Below are 17,926 nucleotides of genomic sequence, written 5' to 3' on the forward strand. Positions count from 1 at the left end.
ATTCATTTAGACTCTCAGAGTCATCCCTAGACACATGGTTTGGCTGGGACTGGGGCCTCTTGTTGTGTTTTTATGGATTTCAATAGGTAGCATTAGATTTCTTTGTTCTCTTAAAACCTACTTGCTGTTGACCTTTTAAAGTTCGAAAGCTCTGAAGCCCATTTGAAGCCCAGTTCCTCTGGTAACACTTCGTAATTTTCTAGAATTAATCCGCAAACGTTATTTTGATTATGCATTTCAGCTCAATGTTTTTGTTGTGACTCCCGTCTCGGGAATGTCACTTAAAATTACTTCGCTCCGGGTTGTTAAAAAGGTCTTTTCTTAAAGCCTTTTCACAGATTTATGGGTTCAACACTGGATTTGCTTCTGCTTTGATTCTAAAGTCTTTTTTGGGCTGGGTCATGGTAATTGCATTCTCTTGGTTCAGTCAGACCCAACTCCTGCCTGGGTCACTTTTTGTGTGTGTTGTGGAGCTGCGGGAATTGAAATTCCTTTAATTGGGCGGTGTTTGTTTACAAGTCGTTACTTTTTTTGGGCTGAGATCACAGAAGGAGATAATGCTGGTAGGTGCTCAGGGGAAATAATGGAAGGAGTCATCCAAACCAGCGCTGCTGGTAGGAGGAAGGTTCTGTTGCAGGGGGAGGGCTGTTCTTTGGGAGAATTGCGTGTTTTCTGGGGTGAGATGAGGTTCTAGGAGAGAGAGTGGGGGGGTGAGTGATGTCAGTCAGCCTTGTGCTGCATCCTGCTGTTGTGAGCTTCAAATGGCGGAGTTTCTGAGCGTTCTCTTCGTGCAGAGTCTGCCTCGAGTCCCTTCTAATCTGTTTCAAACGTAGGTGAGTTGGTTGCTTTGGCAAATACACCCTCTGGGTGGGCCCCTCTGGTCTTTGTGGTGTTTTCAGAGGTGTCAATGACTGCACCAAAACGTTGGTCATTGTTGGCAACCAGCTATTTTTGAGCATTAGCTGCAGGGGAAGGAGCAGGACCTGTTGCCAACAACCTTAGTCGAGGCTGGATCATTTTTCCAGGAGAGATGTCTTTAGCATATGACAAAAAGTAGCTGCTGCATGTCAAGGATTAAATAAAAATCCCTCTGCAACACAAGTGCAAAAAATTCTGGCATTTTGCAGGTGCAGAGAAGAAATGCTCCACGTTGTTTTGATAACACACCACAAACCCACAAGTAACAGTGGAACATGTGGACATGCCCAGTGTGGTTGCAGGAGGGATTTTTGTGCTAGTAGGTGGGACAGATGTGCATCAGTATGAACTTACCAGTGTATTTATGGCTCAGCTGTTTCATCTGAATTTGGTTTGTTGTAACTCCCTCTTCACAACCATCCAGTGCATCTCATGTCAGGGCTGGACCTTCTCCAGCAGGGTACCCAGAAGTCATGAGATCTTTGGGATTTATTCACAAAAAGGACATGTAAGTTCTCATTTGATTCTGGAAGCTCCTTCCTGATGTGAAATGCCAGTGCAGCAGAGTTTGATTCAGATGCAGAGACTGGAACTGAGCTCATAGGAATCAGGGAATTAACTTCTGGCAGAAACGTGGTCGAAACAAGGCTCAGAGTTTAATGATAGTGCTCAAGTCCTGCTCTTGATCTCTGGAAGAAATGCAAGCACATTGCAAGTACAGGGAAAGTTTTAAAGTCTGCAGGCTGTCAGCTCATTTTGGGTTTGTTCTGCCTTGCTGTGAGTTCTAAACCCTTAAAGGAAATGTGCTGTTCAAGAGACAGTTTTCCGTTGTTCCAGCAGTGCTTATAGAATGATATTATCCCAGTGACAATCTTGCTTCAGCCACTGAGGACATCCCACAGATTTTGTCCACTTGGGTTCTTCTAGGCTGTATTAAATAGAAGTGCATATCAAATACACTGACAGAGAACATGGAGTGGCACAAACTCTGTAAGCAGCACTCAGTTTGGTCATCAGCCATGCTTTGAGTGTTAGTGCTGAAGTGAGTGCTTTGATGTGGTTTGAGATGACCATTGGTTCCTGCCTCTGTCATTCTATGCAGTATTGGTGTTTGGGTTCTTTAATGATAGAAAGTCATGGTAAAATTCCTAAATCTTAGTCATTAGCACTTAATACAAATTATTATTTTCGAGGCTAAGCTTTCATCTGACTTCTACAGTTGAACACTTTATAGCAGCACCACTGGAAGTTGGAGGAGAATTTGTATTTTTTGCTTGCTTACCAGGGGATCTCCAAGCTCCCTGCAGTTTGTCAGTGCATGTGCTGAGGGTGGAGGCTCTGGCTGTGTGAACCCAGTGCAGCATTCTCTCCTGAAAAAGATCCCTAAGGCCTTGCTTAAGCATTAGCATTGAGGCTCTGGATTTGGAAGGAATTGCAAAGGAGGATTTTACTCACTGGGTTCCTGGTTAAGTTTGCCAGTGTATGGGTGAGGATGGTTAATAGCTGGAGTGCTTTCTGAAGGTGAGGTTTCCTTCAGGTTTGCAGCCCTGAAGTTACATCAGCTGGGTGATTTCTCTGGTTCTCCATCAAGCCCAGAAGTCAGACCTCCCAACCTGTGTGTGTGAAATGGATAATCACTGGTAAAAGGACACCTCTGTGCTTCACTTTCACCCACCTGCAGAAAGCACAACAGCTGCTTATTAGTATGGACCACCATCCACGGTGCTGCAAACACCTGAAGCTGGTGGGGGCCTTGCAGATTAACTCTTTGGGTTATTTTAAATTGAGTGTGTCCAAGCTACGAGATGGCATCGCAGGAGCTCTGAGGAGAAACGTGTAACTTTTAATGACAGCTTGTGAAGAGTGAGGGCTTCTTGCCTTTGAAGTGGCAGCTCCTCTGTGATGTTCTGGATTCATGCACTGTTAACTCATTGCTTTCAGACCCAGCCATTCCCCATGTGTTGCTTTGGTGATTTTCATCTCAGCCACTCAGATACCTCGCTCGGTGTCTGTCTGGGGCGTAGCTCGGAACCTCTAATAGGAAATATATTCAGGGTTATAAGGCTCTGTGAAATTTTAATATTTCACATGTTATTTGCAAACTTCGTGGTTGTGATGCGAGAATGCAAATAATTCCATAATTGTTCGCCTTGTTCTCTTGTCTGAAGAGCTCCTGATATAGGAGGCTGAGTGACAGATGAAGGTGATGGTGTGTTTAGTTTCTTTTTCAAACATATATTGACCATTTATAAAACGCCTTTTGAGTGAGAACACGTTCAGCTTGCTCAAGTTTGGAAATGGGTGGGAGAAGTGAGTTGTGAGACTTGATGAGGGCTGACGTGATTATCCTTATTCCACAGAGCTTTTTCTTTTATTTATTTGATTTGAATGTCTTGGAATGCTTCAACCACAGGCAACTCAGATCTGCACTGATTAGGTCTATGCCAAATACTAAATGTCTTGTATAATGGTGCACTTTCCTTGTAGTACAGAGTTAGGCTGACATCAGGAAATGATGGTCCTTATTCAGCTCTTGGGTGTGTAATCTCAGGGTTTAGGAGTCAGGTCTATCTGCCAGGGCATCTCAGTGAGCAAAATGCTGTATTTTAAGGTCTTGCTTTTGGTAGCAACCTTTAACTTTCTTTAAAGTAAGTATGTACATATGTTGGAATAAATTTTCCACATGATGTTTGCAGTGACTTTAAAGAAGTGACACATTGATGTAGAAAAGTCTAAGATCTCTTTGACAACATGAGACATTATCAATAGATAATGAAGATGTTTGTCTTATTTTTATTTAGTGCTGCTTCTACTATAATTATTAGTATTTTAAGCAAACTTTGTTTAGTCATTGAGTGAGAGAGCTTTACTTCTACTAAATATGACTTCTTTTTATTAAAGTTGCAGATCTTACTCTTGCCATATGCAGCTAATTTTCCTTTGGGGGGAAAAAGCTTGTTACTTTTTTAGTGGAGCAATCTGTTACCTTGTCTGTAGTCTGTGAAGTCAGTGCAATTCTAATTTGCATCAGCTAATAAAAAATGTGTGGGTTTTAAAGTGAAAATCATGCAAAAATTTAGGAAAAAAAAAAAAGAAAAAGGTGAACGACTGATCATCTATGCAAAAAAAACAAGGCTGGAAATGTGATCAAATTAGGTCATGGCAGTGCAGTTTTGTGCAGGGCTGGGAGCATTTCTGAAGACCTTGTATTGCTTTATCTTGGGAAGCAAAGCTCTCGGAAAATGCGCATGAGAGGGATGAAAAGAGCTTTTTTTTCATCCTCCTCTTTGAGCCATCGTCAGGAAAGCACAATTTCACGTTGCATTAAAGTGGCAGAAATTTTCACTTAAGCTGAAAGCTGCACCGTTCACGTAGCTGTTGTGCTTGCAGAAGGAAGGAGGCACAGTTGGGTTTGTGTGATCTGCTGGACAATTAAGGTTTAATGGGTTTATTGTTTGTTGGGTGCTCACGCAGGACAAGGGGCCTGGCACTAAAAGCTGCAGCCGAAGGAAAGGAAAGGTCAGGGAGAGGTGTACAAAGAATTAATGGAACAACAGCGAGTCCAGGCTGTGAGGAATGACCTGGGACTGATCCTGTTAAGTGCAGGTGACGAGGGAGGAGGATAAGGAGGGTTAGTCTGAGGGAGGAACCTGGGTAGGGATCGTAACTGGTGTTGGGTAAACCTTGATAGTAAAAGGGCAGGTTTTATATGTGAAGAAAAGGGTGAAGATGGCATTTTGCTTGTATGGTGAAGGTGTCTTTAGCTGTTCATGAAACACAGCTTGTGTCAGCTCGAGCTGTCACATGGGGGAGAGGAGACTCCAAAATCCAGCTGAAGGACAGGAGTCAGTGCTCTGTGTGCTCGGGTTTTATTCTTTGGATAGGGAAGCAGAGATGGGGTGGAGATTTAAAAAAAAAAAAAATCAAAACCTTTACCAAAAAAAAAAAACCAACTAAAAACCCTCAAAGCCAAACAAAAAATACCACAAAAATGGTTTGGGAAGAACTGAATGGATCCTGAATGTTTTTTCTGGCATCTGACTCCCACAGGGTGAGGTTGAGCAGTCAGGCAGAAATACCTACTGTAACCTTTGCATCCATTCTTGGTCCATACAGGAGCAGATAATATATAATCCTTACAGAAGAGTTTAGACCATTCCTTCAAGGTTTGCTCCAGACAGGAAGCACATCTCTCTTTTCCCTTGTCTCCCAAAAAATGTTCTCTGCAGCCTTTTCCTCATCTGGCAGAAGCAAACTCTCCCCACCCCAACCTCTGGAGGACTCCTGGATAATGGAAGAAAACACACTTCAGGGGCTTTTTCTGACATAACTGCATGAAAATGTAGCATTTTAGCACCAGTACAGAACGAAACTCTCGCTTTTATTCTTTGCAACTAATGAGAAATATCGTTTTTTTAAGGGGTAGCAGGTTGTTTGACACACATGGGCACAGAAGATTATGAACAGTGAAGACAATGAAGAGTGGGACATCCATCAAAGAGTAGTAACCTCTTATAAGGTAATTCGGGACCACATTGAATTCATCCTGTTGTACTTGCAAAATCAATTAAGTAACTGTTTGTTGTCCTCCATTTTCATGGCACTGGACAATCGTTATAACCAAGAATATATAGGTACATTCTTCCCCCCTGTGCTTCATTTAGCTTTTTTTTTTAACTTCCATGCAGAAAGCCAGTGTGTAACAACCCAAATGCATGCTGTGCTCTGAGTGAGATTGATTACAGTTGCAGAACATTAAATATTAAATGCCAGAGGGCTACTTCCAGTAGTCCTCCTTCCCTTCTCCAAAGATTGATGTCTTCAACGGGGATTGGCAAGCAGGATTTTTAAATGATCTATGGAGCAGAAGTGAAAATGTTTCCAAAGCTGGTGTGTACCTAAAACTGTCCTGAAACCTTTAATGTTATGGTTAAGTATTCTTGCAATTTGAATTTCACTGCTTGCCACAGGGGCGAGATGGAAGAGTGGGTATTTACAGGAACTGTGCAAGTGATAAAAGGAGCTGCCTGACTTTGTCTTCTGCTTTGTGTGTTTTAGTACTTATGTACTTTAGTACCAGCTAATTTGAATAAGCTCTGCTAGTCACATGCAACATATGGGGCCAATGCCAATTTTTTATAATGCTGCATTACAAATATACCCACCAGCTGAGAAGTGTGAGAGAGAGCGCTTTGCTTTCTCCTAACCAACTGTCTTCGTGGAGAGTGGCAGGGGGGATACTGCTGCCCCCTTAAATGAGAAATCCCAGTTCACTTCACCTCTTTAGTCATCCTTCCTCCTTCCATAGCTTTCTGTCCAGCTGTTCTGACCTTCATTTTCAGGATCACAAGAAAGGACTGTAAAAATGGCAGCAGAAAGTTTGTCTGTATTGACTTCTGAGCAGATATTCTCAGTTGGAGAAAAACTGGATGTTGTAGATAAAGGGACACAGTCTGAATTGTTATTTTTAAGGCTTTCCCACGAGTTATCCTTATTATCAGTTAGACTTTACAGTCAGTTTTCACCTGCAAAATCCAGAGCAAGATCTGATTCTTGTAGCTGGAATTTCATTAACAGTGCTGTTAGTGGGTGTGATGCAGAATGAAGGCAAGCTGGCTGTCCTGTAGGTGAGCATGTTCTGAAGTGCTAATTGGAGTTTAGAAAAGAGCTTAGCAAAAGCTTATTAGAGTCAATAGAAATACTTCCATTGCCATCAGATTAACCAAGTTTGATTTTTGGAATATGCTGCAAAAGCTGACCTGGTGAGTTAGCAGTTGCTGCTTTGTAAATCCCCTTCCTTTCCAGTCTCAGATAATGAAGTTCACACTGTAAAACAAAACAAAGCCAGTTCCTGAGCCCTGTATAACATATGGAGCTGAAAAGTCTTCTTTAATAACCCTGTGCTGAAGTAGTGATTGTTGCCATACATGGTAAGTTGGAGCATTTATAAATGTCAAAGACAGGCATTTGCTGTGTGTCATTTCCATATTTGCAGTGTAAGTAGGGTCACTGGAGCTACCTGTTAATTATGAGTTTATATCTCTCCAAAAAGCAGATAAATAACTTCTCTGCCGTGGGCACAGCGAGGTTAGAGAAGAGCAAATGCAGAGCTGTGTCTTTATCTGCAGAGATGGCAGTGATTGATGTCTTCACTTTCCTCTTGTCTGTGTGTATATCTGGATCCCAGGAACACAAGTGCCCAGTGGGATATGGGGAGTTGATTGCAGTGTCTTTTGAATGACCTGTGGATCACGAGGATCTGGAAATCCTTAGGATGTTTACGTAAAAGAAGGTTTAGGTGATGATGTGGGATCCTGATACACCAAGGTTATTGGGGATTTTAAGTTTTCTCTTTATAACTTTTCTCTGTAGTTTAATCTTGATTAACTTTGCAGCAGTTTAAATACATTCCTCTTTTTAGTCTTCTAGTTCTGTGTTAATATCCATTGCAACAGGTCTTGAATGTTCTCTGAGTCTCCTATTGCTCAACATGGCCTTTCCCATACCCTGCTTTTATTCTTTCTTCTGATACATTCCTTTGCATTCTAGGACTGTGGGATATAATGCACAATGTATGTGAAAATGTGAACACTTTGTGTACTGGGGAAGAATCCCTAAAAAAAACAAAACAAAAACCTGTGTTTTTCCTTGTCCCCAAGCAGATGGGGACTTTTCAAGCAGAGCATGGAATACAGTCCTTCCCTCTTTCCCAATGTGTGCTTATTTCTAGGCTCTTTCACAATGGCTATTTTAGATAACCTTTTGGCCCAGCTCTCATGCCCTGTATCAAGGTAATTATAAATTGAATAGTTCTGGTACATGTTCTCATGGTGTTTGACAGGGCTGTAGTAGCTGCACTTAGGGGTGTTTTCAGGTTCTTTGCAGCCTTTATGTACTAAGTAAGAAGAACACAAGCCAGAACACAGACAGTAGACTCTAATTAAAAAAATGAAAAACAAGGGTGAAAAGGAAAAAAAAAATTAAAGTTTTCAGCCCAAACATCTGTGTTACTAATGTTCACGTGCAGTAGGTCACAGGATTATATTAGTAAGATAGAATTATTTTCACTGAATGCATTTCTAGAAAAATAAAGATTATCCTAGTTCAGTTGCTGTAGCAGTGCAGTGCTGTTTCATGCAACAGTTTGAATCATCCATCCAACCAGTATATCTGGAGTTAGTGACACAGAGGTTGTGATTTTTACATGATTGTTGAGTTCTGGAGATTTGTCATTTTGTTATTGATCCGGTGCTTTGATTGTGAAATGCTGTCATTTCTGAAGAAAAGGTTGACTATTTATAATGTGTAAGTGTCCTTTTCCTTTGCAGTTCAGTGATGTGACCCATGTACTGTGATTTCCTAATAACAGATTGTTTGGATTTTATCCTGTGTGTGACGCGACTTTGGTCAGAATATTGAGAGAAATCTTAGCATTGCATTTTATTACGGAATCACGGAATCAGCTGGGTTGGAAAAGACCTCTGAGATCATCGAGTCCAACCTGTGACCCAACCCCACCTTGTCACCCAGCCCATGGCACTGATGCCACATCCAGTCTTGTCTTAAACACTTCCAGGGATGGTGACTCCGCCACCTCCCTGGGCACCCCATTCCAGTGTCTGATCACTCTCTCTGTAAAGAACTTCTTCCCAATGTCCAAGCTAAACCTCCCCTGGGGCAGCTCAAGGCTGTGCCCTCTTGTCTTGCTGCTGGTTCCTGGGAGAGGAGACTGATCCCCATCCAGCTCCACCCTCGTGTCAGGGAGTTGTAGGGAGTGAGAAGGTTTCCTGTGCAGGCTGAGCCCCCCAGCTCCCTCAGCTGCTCCTCACAGCACCTGTGCTCCAGACCCTTCCCCAGCTCTGTTACCCTTCTCTGAACACTCCAGCCCCTCAATGCCCTTCCTGAACTGAGGGAACCCAGAACTGAACACAGCCCCAACTTGCGTGCTAGAAACCTCTTTCCTTGTCCCCATCCTAATTTCTTCGCGCTTCCTGTTGCTCCAAGGTGACCGGTGTGCCCTCATGAGGCTCCTGTAGAAGCCAGATCCAGCTAGGATGTTACACCATCACTGCCGGCGGAACCCTGAGCTACAGGAGGAGCTGCAGATCCAGGCTGCGGTGGCCGCCGGCGATGTCCACACCGTGCGCAAGATGCTGGAGCAGGGATATTCCCCCAACGGTCGGGATGCCAACGGCTGGACTCTGCTTCATTTCTCTGCAGCGAGAGGGAAGGAGAGATGCGTCCGTGTTTTTCTGGAGCATGGAGGTGAGTTGCCCAGGGAGGAAAAAAATCTTCATGTCCGATTGCTTTCCATCCCAGTTTCCGTTGTAGGACTTCCCAGCACTGATGAGATACCAGACTGCTGGTACAGATTATTTCTTGTAATTATTTTAGTGATTCATCTCTGTTTACTTCTGATGCGCGCTCTGAATGAAGCCATGGATTAGCTCCATGCCTTAACACCTTGCCTTTTTCCCCCCACCTCTCTAGAATTGCCTAGGAATTGTTAAAAGAATGAAAAACGTTACGAAAATAGGGCAGAAGGGCTCATTATAAAATTAAATCTGCTCACAGCACTCCTTCCAAGCTTTTCTTCTCTGGTGGGGGGTATTTTTAGAAGGAGGCAGGTCCTTGAAATGAAATCTTAGGGAAGTTTGTTTCAGAATTCTAAAACAAGTGAGCAAGTTGGGTTAAAGACAGTTTCCCTATGCTTTTTAGCAGAGCCTGTTAAACTTCATAGAAACAATACTCTGTGCCAGCTCATCCAGATGAGTTTACAGCTCTCCTGCATCCATCCATGTTGAAGTTTTATTTTCAAGAACTCATGGAGTTTTGTTGATTTAAGTAATACTCATGTGGGTGATGAGTTTTATCCCTCAGGTGGTACAGTCAGAATTTCTTGCTCCTTTATCATCTTACAGGGCCGCCTGAAGTTTTAGAAATGGATGGTTTTAATCTTTGAATGTGCTACTGGAGAGGAAAAGTACAAATCAGTAGATATTCTCCACATTCTGATTAGTGCTCTTAAAGAACAGCATCCTCCAGCTCAGCACTGTTCCTACCAAATGAGTTCTGATCTGAGATGTTTTCAGTCTCAAGGAAACGGAAATGATCTCTTTGTGTATCTGAGGCCCCTTTTGCTGTCACAGTGTTTGTCAGCTGTTTGGATCACCCTGAAAATGGAATGGTGTTCATAGGCTGTGGTGGTGGCACAACCAGTGGTTTGTTCCTTAAGAGCAGTGGTGAAATACAGCCTGAGCAGCAGGACCCTGAGGATGTACCCACTGCAGATTGTAACCACACAGAAAGGGCAAACCCTCGTGGCCTTATTGGAAAGGGGAAAAAAAGTTCCATATACTTTTTAAATGTAATATATGTGGATAATCTCAAGCCTTCAGTTTGATAATTCAGAAATTTAAGGCTGTGAGTCAAATATCTTGCTTTTAACTTTTTATCTGTAAATTGAAAGACAATCAGAGAAACCCTTCTATATTGCTCTGTATTTTCCTTTTATAGGTGTTGATATTACATAGCTGCTGATGCAGTGTGTTGTTGTTACTTTTTGTTGTTACTCTTTCCCACATGAAGCACCAGCTGAATCTGATGCCTCATGAAAACTGCCTCTAATGGAACACCCTTGTCCTGAAGCGGCACAGAGTTGAATCACCAGGATGAGAAAGTTGAGTAACAAATAGTGTGAGGGTTAGTCATCTGCAGCAGCTTTCCTGTAGCTGAGCCTCACTCCTGAAAATTGGCACTGCTTTGTGCCTTGCCTTGTTTTCCCTCAAAACAGAGGCATAAAAATAATGAGTATTTAAAACATAATCATGTCACAAATGAGTTAATAAGCAGTGAGTGAGTTGACTCTTGCAAGCTGAGTTAATCACAGCAGCCTCATTAGTGAGAGAGGTTTGTGTCTACCTTTCCTCACTTGGCCTCTCCTTTCCTCCCTCTGAAGTGGATTATTTTGCTGTTGGTGCTTAATCCCTGTGGACCAAAAAAATACTGGGGTGAAGGAAAAAGTAATTTTCTGGTGTGAATCTTATGGTAAAGAGAGTATTGAACTGACTGTGCACTGGTAATTCTGTAAGCAGATATTGGGAGGGAGTGTGTGGAGTTCTGGAGGGAAGAGGGAATTGAGGTGCTAGTGGGAAAGAAGTGGTAATTTTGGATGTCCAAAGGGATGGTGAAGCTTAGCAGAGCTGGGAATGTTTTCACAGTTCAGGACTGGGAAAACCACTCTGGGTTGTTGGTGAGGGTGGAGTGCTGTGCCTCAGATCTGAGGTGCTGGGAGATTGTTGCCAACACAGCCCTGCATGAGAGTGGGATGGAGATGGAGTTTGGCCAATAAAGGCTGAGAGGGAATCTGGTCACTAACCTGGAATTAAAAGGTGGATTCTTAGGGGAGTCATGACCTGGCTGCCTCCTGCTTTTGCTTTTTCTCTTCTCTTCCATCACTGCTCAGCAGCAAAGCAAAGAGCCAGAGGACAGTGCTGTGCATCAGATTGGCTGATTGGAGTGGAGGTGGTGGAACAGGAGGAAGCTTTTTATTATCTCCTGAGTGAGGAGACACAGATAGAGGGGGGGAAATGCAGAAAAAAATCCAGTCCAGACTAAAGGATGAAGCCAGCAGAAATACCAGCTAGATACAGAGGTGATAGGTCAGATTATAAATATTCTTTAGCAACGGATAAAATGCAGAAAGTTCATCAAAACCATGGCAAGAAATAGTGAATTTGACTTCCTCAGTGTATTTGTCTTGTTTGAATAAAGTGAGGATTCCATGAAGCCAGCTCTTCCCATGCATGGAAACAGTCTGGAGCCACAAAGCTCACCAGGAGAGCAACACAAAAATAGGGAGCGTAGTTTTTTAGTAATCTTGGATTTTTGTGTAACAAGCCTTTTTCCCCTTTAGTGTAATTTTTTTTAGTTTTCAGTATGACATATAGAGACAAACACTGGCAAACAGCTATGTTTTATTAATTCCCAGCCACCACTGTTAGTGTTGCAACAAGTTAAACTCTTAAAATAAGTGTGTAGTGAGCTGTCCCTTGGTGATATCTTCCCCATACAAACTGAGAGGACAGTTCCTGGTTACTCATATTAAAGTGAGGAAAAGATCCACTAAAGCTCCTGGAAATGGAAGAATGAAAGAAAGAAGTAGCCTAAGAGCCCTACTTATTTATTTTTAGTCTTGGCTTCAAGGTATCTGAATTTTAGTGAGGTCAAGCAGAATCTGGGAGGATCTAGAGAACACCAAATGCTCACCCCCCTAAGCTACTGAAGTGCTTCTGTCTCTGAGCAGTAATGCTCTCCTGGACAGCTTTTATATCAGTGTTATCTCAGGAAATTCAAAACAGAAGCTACATGTAACCATGTTGCTAAACCTTGTGGTCAGAATTAAGCCTTAGTTGGGGGAATAAGCTTGAAATAATAGAAGTAGTCTGTGAAGCCAGAGCTTTGCTTTCTTGGCTTCCCAAATTAGACTGGGATAGAGTGACCTCAGGAAGACGTCAAGAAAGAGGGGAAACCGTCCCACCAAGCTGGGAATTGGAACTGTGAAATATTAGACTCTTATTTAGGAAACTGTATATCCTCCAGATTGCAGCATTGGAAAAGAGTTTCATTAACAGTAGAGTTTAAGTTACTAGTTTAGGTGCCCAACTTCAACATGAAATAAAATAATCAGAGTATCACTCAGTGTTGCAAATTTTCCATCTCAAGTGAGCCTGATTGCAGTAATCGGTACCCTTGGTAAGCAGCTCAAGGTTTCTGCTGTTGTATTATGTCTGATATTGAAGAACTTTAGAAGTGACCAAATGCAGTTTTAGAATCTGCTCTCCCCAAATTAATGGGAAGCTTGGAAATAATTGTTTGACAGTCGTGGTGGAGACAAGATATTCTGGCAAGTTCTGGCTTTAATCCCTATTTAGCTAAATATACTCATTCCAGGGACTTTTTTTTTATCCCTCTGGCAGATTCTAACAAGTCAGCTTTGTGATGTTACTGTTACTAAGACAGGGACTGAAAGGATGTGGAGTTTGTGTGCAACTCAGTGCGGGTCCAAACTTGTGAAGTTCGAAAGTTTTCCAGGAGGTGGCAGCAGGACATTGATGGAACAGCAGCCGCCGTTCTGAGCTTGTTCAGATCCTTTCCCAAATCCCGGGGCAGACTGGCACTCTTGGCTCACCAGAAATCCATAATCTTAATGGGAATTACAGTGTTTTTTCACGAGGTTTTTCTAAGGGGTTTGTTTTTGGAAGGGTGTTTGTGTTGCCTGGTTGCCCAGCTGAGATGAGAGGCTTTTTTTCCCCTGTCCTTGCTGAGATGCTTCTCTTACAGGACTTAGTGTTTTTGTGGTTCACTTTTAACTGTGAGAACCAGTGACGTTCTGGGAGTAGGGAAGGCGTGCAGAGTGCTTAAAACAATAAGTAAAGGGCATCTTTATGGTGCAAGGGAATTGTTTGGCTTGGATTATGAGTAGTATAAAAATGCATCCACGTGCACACACAAAAGTTGGGGCGTATCTGCTTGAATTTGGAAATGGCAGTGGCTAAACTGGGGGCAGTGTCCTGCCCTTGGGGTAGAAATGATTGACTTGCATGTCCTGTGCTGCATGGGAGCAAGGAGGCACAAGATGAATATTATTTCTATTAAAAAACTTGGGTTTTAGTGGTTTTCCTGCCGAGCATCCATTACTTCAGCTCAGGTTGGTGTGACTTTACAGAGCACTCAAACTAGGAAAGCTGTCACCAGCAAAAGACTAAACTTTCCTTAATCCACCTCGTGGTATTTCTGTGTTTATTCCTGTTCTATACACCAGAGGCAGTTCTCACATCTTATTTCTCTCTGTAGTCAGGCTGTGTTGGGATTTATGTTGGATTTTTTTTTGTTAGTTTGTTTTCTTCTCTCAGACTTCACGTTACATTTAAAAATATCCTTAAAGTTGCCTGATCACCTTTGCAGCTGTATTTTCAGCTGGTTCTTGCCAGCTTTTTTTATTTTGGTGTGATGTTTATCTCAGGGTTATCTGGGTACGATCACAGGAGGTTGGGAAGCTTGTTCCTGTTCTGTGTTAGCACCTTGGTGTGTTCAGGTGTGTTCAGCCTAAGGTAGCCTGCAGTTAATTTTGTGTTGTGAGCTTAACTAAGAGCAGATCTGCTGGTATCTTGTGCAGATGGTATCTGTCTTGGGTTGGGAAGGTGTTCAAACTTCCAGGAGCAGCATCTACGGATGGTGGAAGGAGAAACCTCCCAGCCTGGCTTGTTCTCTGGGCTGAGAAATGGCACCTTGCCTTGGGTGATTAATTAGTTGCTCGCTGTACAAGTTTGGGTGTCCTGAGGAAATGAAGTAAATCGATTTATTTTAATTTTTTCAAACCATAAATCACTGTGAGTTTTTGTGCTGTGTTAAGGGGAAATCAATCTGGGTAATTACCTGTGTTCTGCACTAATGTGCACTCCTTTCAGAAGTGGGCGCTTACACTCTCATAAAAAGAAATCTGAAATTTTGGTGAAACTTTATATTCAGGACAAATTCTGAACAGATTCACCATCTCCAAAAACAGACTTTATCAAGATAATCTGAAAAAAACATATATCCTACATGCTTTGGAAATCCTGCAGACCACAGAGCAACATTTTACCTAATACAGCATTACACCCTAAAAACAATCCAGCGCTGCCAGACCACAAAACATCCGCAGTTTGGGACAGCAGATGTTTCTACACATGCTTCTTTTTAAGCCCAAGAAGCAACACAGGGGAAAATAAAAAAGCTGAATATTGAGAAAGAAATGTAATATTGTAGAGCTGGAGGAAAACGGGATGGACAGGGAGATTTGAGTAATTAGCCCAGGAGTTTGGAGGAAGATGTGGAAAAGTATTTGTCAAACGGAAACGTACGGATGTGAAAGAAAAAAGACCTTTTTTGTGTGTGTGTGTGTAAATAATAATAAGTAAAATTTTAACTTTGTCTTAAAAATAGAACAAAAAAATCCTGTCATGCTCTGCCTAAAAAGATGGAAAAGCAAAGAGTTCTGCCTCGTGTTCTTGCTGCCTTTATTTCAGGAAAAAGTGGGTTTTTTTCTAGTGCAAACGATTTGAATCACTTCTGTTTAAATCTTCTTCACGTTCCATGTACATTTAGACTTTTACTTTAAAAGGGGAATAATTTAAAACAACTTTGTTCAAGTGGGCTTTTGCTGGACTGCTTATTGCCATTTAGTCTGTTGTGAAGATCCTGGTTTGCACTCTGTGGTGTTACACTCTAATATTGAACCTTAAGGTCATTGTATGTGAGCAGCTTTACAGTATGTACTGTCTATTCTAAATGCATTTAACCATTATTGTTTGATATTTTTCCTCTCCTCTTCCTCTCCCCTCTTCCTCTCCCCTCTTCCTCTCCCCTCTTCCTCTCCCCTCTTCCTCTCCCCTCTTCCTCTCCCCTCTTCCTCTCCCCTCTTCCTCTCCCCTCTTCCTCTCCCTCTCTTCCTCTCCCCCTCTTCCTCTCCCCTCTCTCTCTTCCTCTCCCCTCTCTCCTCTCCCCTCTTCCTCCTCCCCTCTTCCTCTCCCCTCTTCCTCTCCCCCTCTTCCCTCTCCCTCTTCCTCTCCCCTCTTCCTCTCCCCTCTTCCTCTCCTCTTCCTCTCCCTCTTCCTCTCCCCCTCTTCCTCTCCCTCTTCCTCTCCCTCTTCCTCTCCCCTCTTCCTCTCCCTCTTCCTCCCCCTCTTCCTCTCCCCTCTTCCTCTCCCCTCTTCCTCTCCCCTCTTCCTCTCCCCTCTTCCTCTCCCTCTTCCTCTCTCCCTTCCTCTCCCCTCCTCTCCCCTCTTCCTCTCCCCTCTTCCTCTCCCCTCTTCCTCTCCCCTCTTCCTCTCCCCTCTTCCTCTCCCCTCTTCCTCTCCCCTCTTCCTCTCCCCTCTGGTTTTTTTTTGGTTTTTTTTTTTTTTTTTTTTTTTTTTTTCAGCACTGTATTGCTGTACCCCCTTCTGACTCTCCTTAACTTTTCTTTTCCCTCCAGCTGATCCCACGGTGAAGGACCTGATCGGAGGCTTCACGGCGCTGCACTACGCGGCCATGCACGGCCGGGCGCGGATCGCGCGCCTGATGCTGGAATCCGACTACAGGAGTGACATCATCAACGCCAAGAGCAACGACGGGTGGACTCCCCTGCACGTCGCAGCCCACTACGGCAGGGACTCGTTTGTCAGGCTCCTCCTGGAGTTCAAGGCTGAGGTTGATCCGCTCAGCGACAAAGGTACTACCCCGCTCCAGCTGGCCATTATCCGGGAGAGGTCGAGCTGTGTGAGAATCCTCCTGGACCACAATGCCAACATCGACATTCAGAACGGTTTCCTGTTGCGATACGCTGTGATCAAAAGCAATCACTCCTACTGCCGAATGTTCCTCCAGAGAGGGGCCGACACAAACTTGGGGCGCTTGGAAGACGGACAGACACCCTTGCACTTGTCTGCTCTTAGAGATGATGTGCTCTGTGCACAAATGTTGTATAATTACGGAGCAGACACTAACACAAGGAACTATGAAGGACAGACCCCACTGGCTGTTTCAATAAGTATTTCTGGAAGTAGCCGACCCTGTCTGGATTTCTTACAAGAAGTGACAAGTATGTATGTAAGAGAAGTTAATCACAGGGCACAATGTCCTCTAAAAAGCCTTCTTTGAATTTAGCCCCAGAAAAAAAAAAAAAAAAAAAAAAGCTTACTCTCTGCCCCTCGATGCTTTTTAAATGCACTAGAAAATTTCGGGGAAGGAGAAGGGATTGCAATGCTGGGAATCCTTTACTCGGCAGAGGTGCTGCTGTTAAGTATTTTTCCTTTAATTAATTTTGTTTAAATATCTACAGGAAGCATTGGTTTTAAAAGAGTGAACTATAAAATCTCATTTATCGATGACCTCAGCACAGAAGATTTTTTGGGGGTTGTTTTGTTGTTTGTTTAGGGTTTTTTAGTGTCTTTTGTTGTTTTATTGCCATGCAAACCCCCTGCAGTTCCTGGCTTTTCCCTCTGCGCTGCGAGGAGGGCAGGAAAGAGCTTTGGCTGCTTTGTGTTCTCCCACATTCTCATTCCTTTCCCTAAACCAGGCAACAAAATGCCAGAGTTTATTCCTGCAACTCGAGGGGGTTTCATGTGCTGTGCAGCTTTGATTTGATTTTGTCGATGTGTTTGAAATACGAGAGATCTTTAACTCGTCACGACTTCTGATACTTTGAAATAAGTATCAGGCTCCTAACATTCAGGTCCCTTTTGATTACTAGTTTTTGGTGTACTGGATCAACTTTAAGTTTTCTCTTCCTCTCTCAACATGGAATGCTGTAATAGCGTTTCATAATTATAGTATTGCCTAAAGCATTTAGGAATTGCTGATTAGCATTTAGCAGAGTTTGCCAACTCAAACATGTTAAGATGGCCTGATAAATCATTATCCAACTAGAATGATCTTTGCACTACAGAGGACGGGGTATTTCATATGTCCCTTTTTTCCCTCCTAAAGCCCCTTTTATTTTTATGGATGTGGTATTTTTTTTTTAATGAGAATTGGTCTGTAAAGAAGCTGAAAGTCAGTGTGGGCTGGAAATGGATCAGCTGAGATTTGGTGTCAGTAGCTGACACAAACGAGCATTTGGAATTTCATTTTTGCCTTCATGGTTGGTGGTGTTGGTTTTGCTCGTATGCGAAATTGCAGGAGAATTTTTGGAAAGGTGGAAGTTGATAATAAGAAATACAAGCGATTAATAGATTTTTGGTTGAATTTTTTTCTGCTCCTTCTCATTCTTTCGGGTTTCCTTTTGGGGAGCCTCTTTTTGGAGCACTGTCAGGGATTTTAGGGGTGATATAATATCCAGACTTGAATTTTTTCCCAGTCTTAGGATGTATCAGTAACCATCAAGGCTTAGGCTGCTTCCCTGTTTCCTTGATGTCTAAAGACTAATGGGAAGGGGTGCTGTCACTTTTAGTTTTCAGATTCCACACCTTAAGGGTTGATTGTTAAA

The 17,926-nt window shown here is 42.9% G+C and overlaps 1 protein-coding gene across 5 annotated transcripts in view; it reads left to right on the forward strand.

Annotated features, from left to right (window-relative positions):
- The window catches only part of ASB7 (ankyrin repeat and SOCS box containing 7), a 30,536-nt gene that overhangs the window by 781 nt on the left and 11,829 nt on the right, over window positions 1-17,926 (forward strand). For 4 of the 5 annotated variants that reach the window (XM_050309030.1, XM_050309028.1, XM_050309031.1 and 1 more), the window contains 3 exons: window positions 5,339-5,437; window positions 8,923-9,183; window positions 15,935-16,540. In XM_050309030.1, coding sequence (XP_050164987.1) covers window positions 8,973-9,183; window positions 15,935-16,540 — 817 coding nt within the window. In that variant the 5' untranslated portion in view covers window positions 5,339-5,437; window positions 8,923-8,972. Of the gene's footprint in view, window positions 5,438-8,922; window positions 9,184-15,934; window positions 16,541-17,926 lie in introns of all 5 variants that reach the window. The other variant, XM_050309029.1, reaches the window with a different exon arrangement.

Source organism: Myiozetetes cayanensis, unplaced genomic scaffold (genome assembly GCF_022539395.1).
Source record: "Myiozetetes cayanensis isolate MyiCay16 unplaced genomic scaffold, myiCay2020 scf14, whole genome shotgun sequence".
NCBI classification, from domain to species: domain Eukaryota; kingdom Metazoa; phylum Chordata; class Aves; order Passeriformes; family Tyrannidae; genus Myiozetetes; species Myiozetetes cayanensis.